We start from the raw sequence: 15,617 nt of genomic DNA, 5'->3' as shown, positions 1-15,617 counted from the left end.
CCTAGCCAATCGTCATCTCGAATGATATCGTTCTCTATGATTTGTGAGAACGGGAGGTGTACGCCGTTTTGTTACAATTATGAACAGCATAAGTGTCACAAGAAAGCGTACGCCTGACGTTTTCAGCAAATCGCGCCTGGAGTTTAGCGGAACGATGCCAGCGCCAATTTCTCCCCTGTCGACGGAAGGCGAAACTACCGTCCCGTGTATGCCGGAGTGTGCTGCTGGGCGATTCCACGCGAAATGATCCAGCTGTCTTGCTCGGCCCCCACAAAACGATCCCGAATTTTTACGAAAAATTTTTTAGCAGTCGCTAATAGTGCAAAACGACGCACCACGAAACATTTCTTCCCAAATCTCAATGTGGCGGGTGCTAGACACGAGCAAAGTTCGCAGCGCTGGCAAAAACCGTGCCTGGCGTGAACGGCAGGTGCGGCTCATAGAAAGCACCTAGAACTGTGTGGTTTGCTTTTGCGGATAGAGGAAACTATGCTCTACACAGCATCCAAATCCCGGTTGTCGTGCTGTAATCAGTGCAGGTATACAAAGGCCGGAAGTTTCGCAATTTTCCCCCTACTTCGCGATTTTTTTGTGGACAATCAAACCATTAAATTTTAATGAATATTTTTTTCTGCCAAGGCACCAAGGAATACTTCAACAGGAAAAATCGCCAGACACGTAACTTTCATAGTCATTGCAGGAAAAAAAGAGGAAGTATGCGATTTTTCCAAAATTCGCTACAATCGAGCGTAAAACACGCAATGAAGAGGTCGGAAGATACGCCTGAAACCGACGCAGTTTTATAGAACGAGCCTTCCTCTACAACATATTAAAAAATCTCGAGGGTGTTTTTTTTTGTATACAGAAGAAAATATTTTATTTATTTTTTTTTTTTTTTTTTGTAGTAGAGGGTATTACGACCACAAAAAGAAAAGAAAAAGGCAAACAAAAAAAGCTGTCACCACACTTCATCCGCACGGGCGACTTCCTGTCTTTCGTTCTGACAGTGAAAACCCCGGAGCGGCATAGCTTTTGTAGCGAGGACAGGTCCTGAGCGTCCTATCATCAACTCGTGCACTCCAGTCCAATAAATGTGTCCCAGTGCAGTGAATATGTCTCAAAGCCCTATGGAACGTAATTTCAGTGGGGCTTTAAAACAACAGTGTTGGCACGAGACTGTCCTTTTAACCACTGAAGTCAGTAACACACCTTTGGCTTCCACTTGAGCATCATTTATTCAGTTGTTAGAACATTGCTACAGAATAAAGCAAATGCTGATATTCAGATAATATAAGCCACAAGTTTATTCGGTCTCACTGAGCTCATTGAGGAGATATGTAAAGTAAAAATACTCTAGCTTTGGGATTAATTCTGAAAGAAACGAGTCATCCTGAGTGACTACCACAGTACACAAACAAAACACCCTTGGACAGGTTGAGAACATATAACTAGACTTGTATTTGAGTGTAGTAGCAATGTTGATTCTTTAGTGATACCTGTCCATCACACAGCTCTGGATCTTCAAAAATAACGCTCCTGTGAAGTATGCTTCCACGTTCTCCACCTTGCCGAATCCTCAAAATAGACGCAACATTGCCATAGTAGGAAAGCACGGCAGCACAACGCAGAAGTAGCCGTTCACTAGCTTTCGCTGGAAACAGCTGCGCCTATGGCCTGGCTGGCGCGAGACGGTAATTACTCCGCCACTCCGAGTGGCGCTGTACGCAGTGAACTTGCACGCCACCTGGCCGAGGCGTTCCACCCTTAGATGATAGCTGGCGAGGAGCGTGCTATGCGGTGAAGTTCATTTTTACGAGTGTATTTTTAGGAATTGAGTGACATCCTCTCGAGGAACGCCCTGTATAACATTCAATTATAAACAAATAGCCATGAATGTTATTGCACTATTTTGCGCCGTGACTAGACAACATTACAAGACATCATGTGACAACATTTCTCTTTTTTTTTTCTTTGGTGTTTGTCTGCATGGACCGTGGCTTTAATCTACTGGCATGTTGCGCTGCAGTTACTGCGATATGACTCGATAGGGTTGTTATCCTTCATCTATTAGAGAGTTCTAGTGGACCTTTGATAGCGTCACTGTGAAGTTATCGTATACATACCGGAACCACAGCGTTTATGACTCGGAATCTTATCCTTTGTTTGGGTGCAGTAGATACGGTACGTCGGAAGCCGCGTTATCAACCATCTACTAGCACTCGCTAATATTTGACGGGGTTACCAAAGTCATTGCATATATCTTAACCGGGGTTCTTGATGAATGGAGTCATGCGTCGGAGTCTCGTAGAAACTCTTGAACTGCTTTGGATATCTGGACAGATTTAATGTACATTATAGAAGATATTGACATCGGTCAGCAGGAGTTCTTTACATGACATGAACTCAATATTACGTCAGCAATCAAAGGCGAGGTGAAATCGAGGGAGATCATGTAGTATAACCACGGCCTACTAGATTATAACGACCATGTCATAGGCACGCCTTCCCAGCGCCGCATTCGGAAGCTAGCGGTGGTGCTACTCATCGGCCCGGTTATTGCTTTCTCAACTTCTACACTACTTTGTACTTCAGATTACCTTAGTATTTTTGTACAAGCGGTGGATGTCTCACGGAAGATGTTTCATTCAAAACTTGATTATCAACATACGAGTTTTCATACGAGCTGTTCCTGTCGTCTGCTACAGTAGGCCGCTTCTGCGCGTTGAAAATTCAAATTTCCATTGTCCAATCATGATGTAGATCTCGCAGGCTGATGAGTAGCGCTGCTAGTGGATCGTGCGGACGGGCTCCTCATAGGGGTTGTCGATTATGACATTGTCGTTATAATCTAGTAGGCCATGAGTATAACGCATATAATATGGGTATAACGTTTTGTTTTGCGGTTGGCACGCGCTGCTGGGGTCTCGTGTTGGCACATCGGATCTGTAAGTTCACGACAATAAAGACGTTGGATATCACATTGGCGACGAGGATGGGATCCGAACCCACGCAGGCAAACTCCACCCAATTCGTAATCACGTATGAGTCCCTGCTTTGCAGCCGACTTCCCTGATGCAGTTCATCTAACCATTACGCTAGTGCTGCCTACAGTGACAGAATTGTTTGACTTCACGATAACATGGATGTACCTGCTCCGCCTGATAGGTTCGAAGCAACATGGTGGACGTTACGCATCACGTGAAGCAGTACCAGTCCATCATTACGGAACTCCGGCAGGAGATCCAGAAACTCCAAGATAAGATAGAGGAGAATGAGGCTATCAGTGCGATGAGGGACGCAGAGACGTCGCCGGACATCATCGACAACGGTTAGCTAACAGTTAATAGTTAGTCTGAGTATCACTTCGAAATAAGATAAAATTAACATAATTCCAAATATGCTGATGAGAAAACTGATAAGATGCCTCTGAGATTTCTCGCTTTATACTGCAAAGATGACACCCTTATTGTTAGTCTCGATTACTTTTGCAGGTACCTCTGATGAAGACCACGTGACAGATACTAACGCTAACGAGGACGAGGACGAAAACGTGGAGCAAGTTGTGGAAGAAACAGAGAAAGTTGATGCTGACAAAGAAATGCGTGAACTTCGAGGAGCCCTCATTGAATCATTCAATAAGCAGATGGAAGTCAGGTAAGGGTAACAGGGGAAAACCCAGACCTACAATGGCGACGATGAAACAATGATCATGTTATCAACCTCTAGGAGAAAAATGATGGAAATTGACAACTGCCTTTTAGCCCTGAGTACTGACCTGGAAAAACTCAGTATCATAATTAATCAGTAAGTACAACGTCCACACCTCCTTCCCATTATATCCTGTTTCATCGTATTGCGTTTATTACTGATATAGATGGGAAACTGAAAAGGTGAAATTTGAAGACGGCGATAGTCAAGGTAACTGGAGTCTTATTGACTCTGCCTGCTTCTTCAACACGGTGATGTTGTTCTCTTTTTCGGAGGAAGTACAATTTTGCGACTCTTCTGTGTCGTTCCAGCTGAGGAAGAACCAGAGCACGTACGCCAAGCATGGGAGGACATTGAGTTCATTCAGGGAGAACAACAGAAGTTCTTGACCTTAAGAGAAGACGTCGAAAAAGAGTTTGAAGAAGCTCGCGAGAGAACATATAAGCTGACGGAGGTGCGACTGCCTCGGATTGCGCAATAGATGGTTCAGACACTGCATAATACACTGTACTCCGGCCTCGCGATCTCCTCTTTGCTGACTGTTTTTCTTTCTGACGGTTTAGAGTTTGCCCAACGTCGTCAGTTCTGAGGACCAGCGGGAGCTGTTGCGGCTGTTGACGCAGGTTCATAAGCTGGAAGTTGAAAGTATCCTTTCAGAGTGGCAATGTGTCGACAGGCTTTACAAAAAAAAGTATACTTCGTGTATCACGGCTGAAATTGAGACTGAATCCGGGTGAGTGCTGTAATCGGTGCTGTTACTGTGGCTACTTAAATCGCATCCGTTCCAGTGTATTTGAAAACTACAGTGTCATTTTATTCCTTCTGGACCACTGACCACGATATCGAAAATCCCACTAGAAATAGTGGCGTAGTTTCACCGTTACTCGACGGAATACATGACAAGAGCAGACGCCGGGTGTTGAGAGTATGCCGGAATTCCTCCTCTCGAAAAACGAGAATACGTCACTCCCTAAGAACCAATGAGGGCGCGACCTTGAGAAAAGGAATGCCGCGGCCGTGTGGGCGTCTCATAAAGTTACGGGGCGTGTGGACGGCGCCATTCCTCCTCTGAGCGCCGTCCTCTCACTCCTTCGCTTAGGGCCTGACGTCACGCTGGTGGATCTTCTGCTGCCGCGGAAGCAGCGCCGATCTTTAAAATTCGCTTATTTAATATCTAAACACTTTCTGGACGAAAAAATAAATAGCCAGGTAGAGTGTCCGCCGATGCCGAACACAGTGTTATCGGTTTCACAGATGGGTTTCAGGATGTGAGCATCCTTTAATGAGTATTCTTTAGTCACATTTCGCTGTTGTAGCGAGGCAACGACATGTCTGAAAGGCTATCAAGAATGCCTTTGCAACACATAACACCTTCTGGGCAACCATCATTGTGAGTGATAGCGTTCTCTGTCATGATTTGTTGAAAACGGCTGATACACGTCGACATTTCGCACTTTGTGTGTCAAAATGCAAATTGTCGAAGACAGTTTGCATCTTGACACACAAAGTTAAGTTAATTGTGTGTCACACACGAATTAATTGGCTAAAAAAGGTGTATAAAGGCGTAAAAAAGGAGTTGGAGTTGAGTTGGAGTTTGATTTGAGTCAGGAGTCAGAATGATGGTTGGCTGAGAAGACGTTCATGTAAAAATCGCTTTACCCTGAAGTGTATACGTCCTTCCATGTGACGACCATGTGAGAATTTGGTCGTATTTTAAATATACATCCCAAAGCCATTCCTCGTTGTGACGATAATTTTGTGCCACTTTTGAAGCTTTCGTCCTGCTCAAATAATGTAGGTGCAGATCCTAACACCGATAAAATTAGATTTAACATTATATTTAGATTTAGATTTACATTTGTGTTAGCCTCTGTCACACAGGCACTCCTTCAATAATTATTCGAACTAATGGCCATTGACCATGCGCTTAGCGCCACCCAGCGAGTGACGTGTCAACGTCTCAAAGAGCATGGGATCCATTGCTCTCTGACAAGTTGACAGGCTACATGCTGGATGGCGCTACGCGCATGTTCGATTGCCATTGGTTTCAATAATCATTGAAAGACTGCCCGTGAGAAAAAAATAAAAACTGTAAAGAAGACAAATGCTTCGAATTTATGTCACGGACCTTGACGTACGGTTTGCCAGAAATCGAAATGCAAACGGATCAACTCATTCGCGAGCACGAGCTGAGGCAGAGAGACCTCATGATTGTACGGTACGATAGGCAACGACTCCTCTGTGACGAAATCATAGGAAAGCAGAAACTTCTCATCAACGGTGAGTTGTTTATTATGGACAACTGATAGGTATTTAGCACGGGCGGCGCATACTTTCGCCCACATTTAACGTGCCGTTAAGTAGTCTCACGTCGACAAGCTTTTTTTGACGTCCGCAAGCTAATGCAGTCCTGAAACAACACACGTTTTTTTGCAGAATTGTCTTCTGGCATGAGACGGCGGAAAGCCCGAAATTGTAAGTTTCTTGTTTGATGTACCGTCCGGTTCACTATAATTTACGGTCACTTCATGCTACTTGCGATTATAAAGGAATAAATCCTTCTAGGTACGTTTGTAACATACGTGGCATGCACTTCTAACTTAATTCCAGCGTATGATATATAATTGACCTTATTTACATAGGTGTCGTATCCCCTAGCGGCTCTCCAGCGAACCACGCTCGGAGCGCGTCAAAACAAATCCACGTGGGTAGCACAAAAGACCAAAACCGGTCCGGATGTGGGACCGCCAAGCTCGCGCCCTTTCGTGCGATCTCCCCAGTGGTCGCCACTTCTGTCGTCCCCATACTAGGCCATCTAGTGAAGACGGAGATAACCCACTCCGACGCCCCAAGGTCATGCGCACGCGCGTAGGCTTAACTTAAAATTATGCGGTTTGTTTCTTGGTCCATTTTTTATCTTCTGGTGCATGCTCAATAGTCACCGAAATTCCTGTCGTACTTCAACGGGTGTGTGAATGCGAAAGCGGCGAAAGATACAAATTTGTAGCACTTTCAAGATCTCTTACTGGTAATTCACAAATGGAATTTCGCAGATTTTTTTTTTATCTAGGTACGACTCTTAAGGGTACTTCAGGAAAAAAAAAAACAAGAACTGTCCGACCTGCAACGCTAGTAGCGGTTGTAATAAAAATGTGCAAACCGTGCACTTTTAGCAAAATACCTCTTCGCAAATTACCTTGCAGATCTTTTAATATGTCACGGGCGTGCTACGCGACCTGGATTTTGATAATTAGTCCCGAGCAATATCTGTTAAGACGACTAGCTGTATGTTTACTCCATTCAGTGTGACTATTTAAAAAAATGCCATTGAAACAGACCGATATCGTCAAAATCGGTCAAGTCATTACCTGGAGGGGGAGTACGACTTGCTCCATAGACTTTGAGGCCACGCGCAGGTCATATAATTAAGTAATACAAAATGTCGTTCAACTGTTTTCTTCGTTGTCCTCCTCCCCAACGTAAAGATGTTTTCTTCGCAGCTCAGGCAGCGAGAGAACTCAACGAACTGTACAGGATATACCAGCAAGAAATTCAAGACTTGGCTTCGGGAAGGGACTCTGTTATGAAACACCTGAACGTTAATCCATACAGGGTAAGCGCATCGAAACTACCATAGTAATATATTGTTGAGAGAAGAGCCTTAGGCCGATATCCGCAGATATTTCAATCATATAGACTGTCCAGAAAAGTATAGTATTTCGTTACCGGTTCCCTGGATATTCTCTCTTTCTACAGTAATATATTGGCTAAAGCAGCAGTCTAAGACCGAGAAAAAAAAAGTTGTTGATCGTGATGGAATGTCCGATCACTAAATAACGTTTTCACGCAAGAAATATGAGCGTATCAGAAAAATATCGCGCGCAGCAGGCGATTGATTCTCAGGAGTGCGGAGAGCTCTCTCTTACTCTTGTGGAAGACACGTGAGAAATGACGGGCACCTCCGTCACGATGTGACGTTGTACGTTGCGTCCACTCCTAGGGCTCGCAAGTGACCTCGGCTGCGATCTCACCCCGACAATTGTCAAGGTGGCGGCGGGCCCCTTTCGCGCGCGTTGTTCTGCCGAGAGACGCATGCGCATCAGAAACTGCTGCCTTTCTTTTTCTTTTCTTTTTTTTTTTTTACAAAACATGGCGTCGGAAACATTGGTCGTCTGATCAGTCTGCTGCAAGTGAACTTTGCTCGATTCTTTTCGGTTGCACGGCGAAGACACGCAGTGCAACGAAATCAACTCGCGTGTGGATTGAGGTCAGCACTCCTCCAAAAGGGAATGGGGACGTGCAGGTGGAGTGCGAGTGGAAGTTGCGATCGTTGAACTAGTTCAATAAGTTGCAAACGGAAAGAACGCACTTTGTTTGTCTTGTTTTCCAGGAACGAATACGAGGCGAGCCGCGTTATGTTGCATCGCTTCGCGCACGGCACGAACCTCCACACTGCGTACTGCCTCATGTGAGACGCTGGCACTTTTCGTTAGTTGGAGACCTATATAATAAACAAAAACAATGACTATAAGACACACGATCGCGTTGCCATTATGAGCGTAATGCTTTATTGTTCGTTTGCACCTCGGTTTTATGCCTCAAACCAATAGAACATAATGAACCGCTGTCAACAAGGAGCATGCCGTGTCCGAAGCAGACGAATTTTCCGTAGCGAATGAGAGCACTTTTAACGTTTGACGTCACAGTCAATGGGGAGTGGCTTGTGGCTGGAGTGCCCGAGCCTCCCGCCACGGAAGCGATTTTAGAAATCGAATTGCGCTGTAACAAAACATTGTTCAGCCGAAATATTTTACGATAATGATTTTTACGCACTGCTTGACAAATTAAAAACGGTTTTCAGCCATTCAAATTTCCTTTCCATGCTCCTTTAAGATATCTTACCGTCGTTACACATGCTACTATGGCCCTGTCGATTACTTCATGATGGGACCAAGCCGGCTAACTCCTGGTCTAACTGTTTGGCCACCCAACAATGAACTGAAAATAGTGATTGTTAACAGACTGTTGACAACGTCACCATGAAGTTATGTTCCTGCCGGAACCAATGGCAGCGCGCATGACACATAATCTTATCAGTTAAATGGGTGCAGTAGACCAACACGTTCTAGAAAACGGAGAATGCCTCTGCACTCTTCGAATTGACGTCACGCACCTGGCCCCGCTGTGGCTGTGGGTCATAGAGAGATGTGACGTCACCAAAAGCGCCAAGAAGAGAAAAGCTGACTCACTGAAAATGTATGCAGCCGGGCCAGGTGCGTGACGCTTTTGAAAGCGTGTTGGCGCCTTCTCTGTTATCTAGAAGGTGTTGAGTAGACACGGTAGTTCGAAAACCACGTTATCAAGGGTCTACTGACACTCAGTAATGACTCTCAAGCAAAAAATTGTTAGAGGGACTATAGTATTTTGGCACAATTTTCGCTGAAAACGGTTCTTGCTGTCGAGAAAATCCTACACTCTTAAAACAGATCTTCGCCGCATAGCGCGCTCCTAGTCAATGATCATCTCGAATGACATTGTTCTTTCCCCTGATTTGCTGGAAACGAGAGGCGTATGCCTTTTTCTTTTTTTACAATTATGAACTGCATAATTGTCACAAAAATGGCGTACGCCTCCCGTTTTCAACAAATCTGGGGAAAGAACGATGCCATTCGACATCATGGTTGGCTAGGAGCGTTCTACGCAATGAACTTCATGTTTAAGAGTACACCGTATTGGCTGGAATGACCTCTGAACTTCTCCCTGGTTTCTCTCTTGTTCTCCCTCTTGTGTTCCTCCTCTCTCTTTTTGACGGCGACTACACACGTGGTTACCTCCCTAAATTGGGTTTTTCTCGTAAAACTTCGGTTGTGTGTTCAAGAATGCCTCTTCCTTGTAAAAACAAAACCGTCATAGTGGTTTGCGAACTGCAGCAGCGGGACACCACAGTCGCAAAGTACACGTTCCACAAAGAACTCTCCACAGAGATCCATTGCGCACACGACGAAAACATCAGCACCACGTGACATTTTATCCTCGTTCCCATACCGGCACGTGTACTCCCATTACGACTTCCTTATTGTTTACGCAGCCAAACTCTGTGCTGGGACTCCGGCCACTGGGGTCGAGTGAAAGCATGTGGGACCTCACGCATATGGAACCACTACGAGAAGAAGACGACAAAATGGACCAGCAAGGTGTACCTTTATCAAGGTACCCCACTACTTCTGCTCCGATGCAGTTTTGTCCTTATATTCCCCTTATCGCCGCAGCCAAAGCGACAACGGCACTTCCCACCACGTCTCTAGAACCAACGGGGACCTGGCTTCCAGAACCGTTCCTTCGCTCCATCCTTCGAATCACGTTAACTCGCACAGCCTATCAGAGCCCACGACGCCCGGGAGCCGGCTGACGTCACGGCTGCCACCAGTGGAGGTGACCAATTACGTGAGCCGAAGGGACGACATTGAAGCCAGCACCAGGAAGATCTCGAGCTTGGCAGCACAGAGGAGGTCACTGAGGACAGCAGAGCACGGGCCAGACCGTTGGGAATCCGTAAGTGACACGCCACAAGTGCGGAGGTACGTCGGAGGTGGTCTATCGTCCGTGGACTCCAGGGGACGATTACGGAGTAGGGATTCCAGGTAAGCCTGCAGACTTCCAGAGAGGGTTCCTCTGACCCCACCACTATCACCTCACACTTTACTTGCGTGGAGTGGGTGCTGCAGATATGGGCGGACCCATGCCTCGCGCGGTATATCGTAGGTAAATAATTAAATTAAGGTATAGCCAACCCTTGTCTCCCTAAATGGTCTCACGAACCTCCATCGAGTGGAGGAGCATTCGAGTCAACTGACTGCAAATAGCGGCGTAGCAGCGGCCATTCGGTTCAATCGTCATCGATTTCAATGACCATTGAAATGTCTATGCGACTGCGGTACAAGTTTGAGTAGCACTGGTCAACAGCTCTCGTTCCAAATCATCGTATCGTGCCCTTAACGATAGCAACAATTTCTGCTTTGCAGGAGAGACTCGGTGGAGCTTCTGCCTCATTTAGAAGATACGTACACGAGGACGAATCGGAAAAAAGGCAAGCATGCACATGTTTCGTTAGGCATGGGCGTACGAATATTGCCTCAGTCGAAAGGTCAGACTCGTTAGCGACCAGACATAGTGTACCTTGGAAACTAATGATTACCCACGCACGGTTAGAATCTCACGTCAAAAGTTGATTTCCACCCACACTCTTAAAAATGACCCAAGCAGCACAATGTACTGAAAGTCGAGTGCAATAGGGGTGGACGGTATGTGTCTTATCAATGTTCTTTAGTTCAGGAGTCTGTTCAAGGTCTTCCACCTACCCGTCCACCCCTATTGCACTCGACTTTCAGTACATTGTGCTGCTTGGGGAACTTCACCTCATAGCACGCTCCTAGCCAACCACTATCTCGAATGATATCGTTATCTGCCCTGATTTGTTAAAAACGAGAGGCGTACGCCTTTTTTTGTGACACTTATGCGGTTCAGAATTGTCACAACAAAGGCGTACGCGTCCCGTTTTCAACGAACCAGGGCAGATAACGATATCATTTGAGATTATGGTTGGCTAGGAGCGTGGTATGCGGTGAAGTTCATTTTTAAGAGTGCACAGGAAGTAATACAAGTGTATAATATTCGTACGCTTGTCCCTTATTTCTGATCTTTGCGTACCCGCCCATTTTCTCTATGCAGTTTCTTAGTTCCTGTGATTGCTGCTCTATGCTGACGCCTTCTGCTTGCCCCTTCGCATATGATATCGCGTTTCTTTGCACCTTCTGGCATGTTGAAGCCTTTCCGCAGTCAGCAGCTACACTCTTAAAAATGAACTTCACCGCATAGCACGCTCACAGCCAACCATCATCTCGAATGATATCGTTATCTGCCCTGATTTTTTGAAAACGGGAGGCGTACGCCTTTTTTGTGACAATTATGAACAGCATAAGTGTCACAAAAAAGGCGTACGCCTCTCGTTTTCAACAAATCAGGGCAGATAACGATATCATTCGAGATGATGGTTGGCTAGGAGCGTGCTATGCGGTGAAGTTCATTTCTAAGAGTGTAGTTCACAGAACGATGCCTACCTGCAGTACATCTGATCGTCTTTTTGTTCCTGTGGCAGCTTGGTGTTCCCCTTTCTTACGGACATCCGCTATATTCTTGTGCTGCTTGAGGTCGCTTGGTGCTCTTTCGGCTTTACAAAGTTCGTTACAGATCCGGACCTGCATGGCTAGCAAAAGCTCGTAGTAGTCGTACTTCACAGCAATAGCCTCGATCATGCAATGCGATCGGCTCAGCTAACGCTTTGATTACAGAGACCACCCCACATGTGTGTCCCCATGTTTGCGATCTGACCACGGCTGTCGTCCATGTTCGGTTCTTCCACGTGTGTAAAGTATTGCGAGCTTGGCTTTGAAGAAACCGCTTGTGCAGCGGCTCAAACTGAGCAGCGAAATGAGGTCAACGAGTTTAAAACTGAAGCTGTGGTTTTGTTTCCCCAGTATGCCATATGGGGGTCTGCATCGATGCATTTCTTGTACGTTTAGGGCCTATGGAAACTATGGTCCGCAGAAAAGCTAGCACTTCGAAAGCGTCTTCGTCGCTCCCACCAAAGCACATGCGAATATATCGCGTGTGATAGCAGAAATCGATGTGCGCGTCGTGGAAACCTAGTTGACGTGTCTGTTTCCATGGCAAACGGCTGCTCCTTCACAGGTTAATTACGGATTCTGCATGGTATCTCGCCCTCTCCATGAAGCCCTATATAGGAACATTTTAAAAATGTTATCACAAAAACCTCTAGCCGAGAGAAAAGCTGGGCTATTGCATGTGAGGATCATGATTACCCGCACAAGTGATTGCAGATGGTTGCTCGTCTCCTTTAAGTACATTTGCAAAAGCTGGATCTAAAGATGTGTAACATCGTAAGTACTCCTGCTTCTCACAATTCAAAAGCACCCGCACGAAAACACTTAAGACAGTGCCCAAGCAATCCCCCAGATCCTTTCTCCGCCACGAATCCATCCACAGTCCTCTTCACTTAGCTTCAGGGTCGCTCGCAGCCAACATGAGTAACCCCGCTTTGTGTTGTTTTGCTGTGATTTCAGAGCAAGATTCGTGTAGCATTCAATAGCGAGAAGTACCCGATCAACTCCGACGGGAAAGGACTCTGTTGTATGTTTCTAGATGTGTTACGGACTCCTCTGTACGGACGCAAGAGGAGCACTTCCGAAACCAAGTCTCCACGACGTAGAAGGATATCCCTGGAAGACGTCCTCAGGTTTTATGTGGAACGGTAAGGGGACAGACCCTGATGGACCTGTGATGGTGATGGGTGCGGAATCCTTGAACATCGCTCGAGCAATACACGATCCTGGTGCAAGGAAGAAACTGTTTTCCAACGTGGTCAAAGTAAAAGGCTGATGTTGAACTGAGTTGGGTGGAATCGGGGTTGGTACTTGAAAACTTAGTGCGCTGTGTACTTGAAACTATGCTTCGACGTAGAGTTATATAGTATTGACTTTTTTGTACAGTGTGATATAGAAGAAGAAACATATGTTTGAAACTACCACAACTTGTTTCGCCACGGCGGCTAAAGAGATCACGGTTGAATCGCATCCAGCACAGTCTTCTCGAAGCCCACGCCTAGACAGATACATTTTGGGGTCTTTTGAGCTCATCTCTTGAGAACATCCCATCACGAGAAACGGGGTACCTCCACTTTTAATTCGTACCGTGTCTTGAGATCTGTGAGATGAAAGCTGTGTGTATGTTCTCTTGGTCGGATGAAACGAGCGTCATTGACAGTGTACGCCCCTTCTTCGCTGCAAGTATCATTTTTGCGCATCACTGCCAGGCTGCCTTGCTGATATTCGTTGGGGTCGTCTTATGGGCCTTAACTATGCATCCTAAACATGTGTATCGCGAACAACGGAACGCTTTAGTGGGCAAGCAATGATTGAGCTTCCCACGCTGCTGTGATCTTTTCCGGGAGACTTTCCCAAGATCGCGTCGGCGTCGTCGGCATTCGCATGTCCGCACAAAACTCTTATCGCATGTGCTCTCAGCGCTGGGGGCAGGGAGGGGAATCCCGCCAGTTTACAACCGCTTTCGATGGAATGTGGGATAAAAACCAAAGTACGTCAGTTTTACAGCGTCATTTGTGCCGTGCAGCTTGCCACAGGGCTCCTGGTGGCTGTGTGCCACCTTTCGCCTCGCACCGCGCTGGAACGCATCCGCGACTTTATCGTGTATGTACTCGCGCGTTACCGCACGCACAAGCTTCTCGTCGTCGGAGACTTCAACGTGGACGTTTCACTGGTAACAAGAACACCACTTTCCTAAGTCATATGTCCGAACAACTCGACCTTACACTGTGCATCGACATCCGCCAACCCACAACTAGACATGGCTCATGGATAGACTTGGTGTTCCAGAACAGCCCCCTCGTTCAAGACACCACTCATCTCGCCAACTATTTCAGCGACCACAAATTAACGTACGCTGCAATTACTCATCAGTCATCACGCTTAAATAAATTTGTCTACGCACTTTCATCCCGCCTCATTTCACCACACGCACAGCTGACGCTGAGTTTCGCGTTACACGAGTCGTAACCGTCCTGTAATTTTTGTTTAAGAAGCCGAAATACTGAAGCGACGGCCTGCGCCACTGCTATTAAAACTCAGTTAAGGATACCTTCAGGAACTTTCACGCAAGATATTTCTTTTGAGAGACGCGTATTTCGCGCGCAAATTACTTGACACGAAGCGGGACGGCGAACTCTCCCAACTCCTTCTGGAGTGACGTGACGTGAGACCATCAAGTTTAGTGGCTGCGTAGAATCGTACGGAGGCTTCAGTGCGGGATGGGCGGCGCCGAACACAGCCCACCAGCTCGCGTGGTTGAGTGGTTGGCGTGCTGGCCATGTCACGTCCAGGCTGGGAGGGAGGTACCCGGGTTCGAATCCTGGTGCCGGCTGTGCGGTTTTTGCTAGACTTACCTCAGCCGCTGTGAGACATATGTCTGCGCGGGTCCCTTAGAAATCGATCCAGAACGCACATTCCCCCAGAGTCTTGACGTTGCCTACCTCTGTGAGGCCGACTAAACGCTCCAAGAAAAAAAAAAGGAATAATTCTAATCTTTTTGTGGACCAAATGCATTGCCACAAAAATAGTCCATTTAGGGAGTAAATGCACGGGAGTAAAAGAATGTCACAGGGTGGAGACTGCATTTCACGCCCTGTTCTAAGAGTCCCAGGTATATAATTGGTGTGCATGCATGAAAATACTTCGAATCAAACAGTCAACCGTGATATGTCGTGTGATATAAAATCTGGCGACATACATAGGGCACAATTTGCGAATGAAGAAGCGCTAACTGTTTCTTATACTGTGTGTGGTGAAGTTGGCTGAGTTGGTGGTGGTGGTGGTGGTGGTGGTGGTGGTGATGATGAAAGGACTCGCTGTCGTTGGCCTCACAGAGGTGGGCAATGTCACGACTGACGCCCCGGGTGGAATGTGCGTCCTGGGCCGACTTCTAAGGGAACTGTGCCGACATATGACTGAAAGCGTCTGAGTAAAACTCTGGAAGAACCCTAGGTAGCACAGCCGGCACCTTGCTGAGTTACACAGCCTTATGCCATCAAATTCACGAATAGCACAATTTACGTACACTGTTGTATTCGGAAGACCATTCTCGAAGTTCAGTGACAATTTGCAGTCCTGGGAAGTAAATGTCGGGGTTAGGGGACTAAAATGGAAGTAATTGCAGTCTATGGGACTAGAAGCTGCAATTGCTCCCTATTTTACTCAGCAGTACCACCACCACCTGCAACCGCAAGAAAAATTCAAATTGGGAGTTGATTAGCACGTAAC

General features: G+C 46.4%; 1 protein-coding gene across 2 annotated transcripts in view; it reads left to right on the top strand.

Moving 5' to 3' along the window:
* The window catches only part of LOC135391749 (kinesin-like protein KIF19), a 106,817-nt gene extending 93,642 nt beyond the window's left edge, over positions 1 to 13,175 (top strand). The window contains exons 10-22 of one of the 2 annotated variants that reach the window (XM_064622176.1): positions 3,166 to 3,328; positions 3,492 to 3,654; positions 3,727 to 3,804; positions 3,875 to 3,918; positions 4,020 to 4,162; positions 4,272 to 4,353; positions 5,857 to 5,988; positions 6,145 to 6,183; positions 7,209 to 7,321; positions 9,797 to 9,918; positions 9,978 to 10,349; positions 10,731 to 10,795; positions 12,928 to 13,175. In XM_064622176.1, coding sequence (XP_064478246.1) covers positions 3,166 to 3,328; positions 3,492 to 3,654; positions 3,727 to 3,804; positions 3,875 to 3,918; positions 4,020 to 4,162; positions 4,272 to 4,353; positions 5,857 to 5,988; positions 6,145 to 6,183; positions 7,209 to 7,321; positions 9,797 to 9,918; positions 9,978 to 10,349; positions 10,731 to 10,795; positions 12,928 to 13,040 — 1,629 coding nt within the window. In that variant the 3' untranslated portion in view covers positions 13,041 to 13,175. Of the gene's footprint in view, positions 1 to 3,165; positions 3,329 to 3,491; positions 3,655 to 3,726; positions 3,805 to 3,874; positions 3,919 to 4,019; positions 4,163 to 4,271; positions 4,354 to 5,856; positions 5,989 to 6,144; positions 6,184 to 7,208; positions 7,322 to 9,796; positions 9,919 to 9,977; positions 10,350 to 10,730; positions 10,796 to 12,848 lie in introns of both variants that reach the window. The other variant, XM_064622177.1, reaches the window with a different exon arrangement.
* The last annotated feature ends 2,442 nt before the right edge of the window (positions 13,176 to 15,617 follow it).

This window comes from Ornithodoros turicata, chromosome 4 (assembly GCF_037126465.1).
Source record: "Ornithodoros turicata isolate Travis chromosome 4, ASM3712646v1, whole genome shotgun sequence".
Lineage (NCBI taxonomy): Eukaryota > Metazoa > Arthropoda > Arachnida > Ixodida > Argasidae > Ornithodoros > Ornithodoros turicata.
The sequence above is the reverse complement of the archived record's forward strand: the minus strand, read 5'-3'. Positions and strand labels throughout refer to the sequence as shown.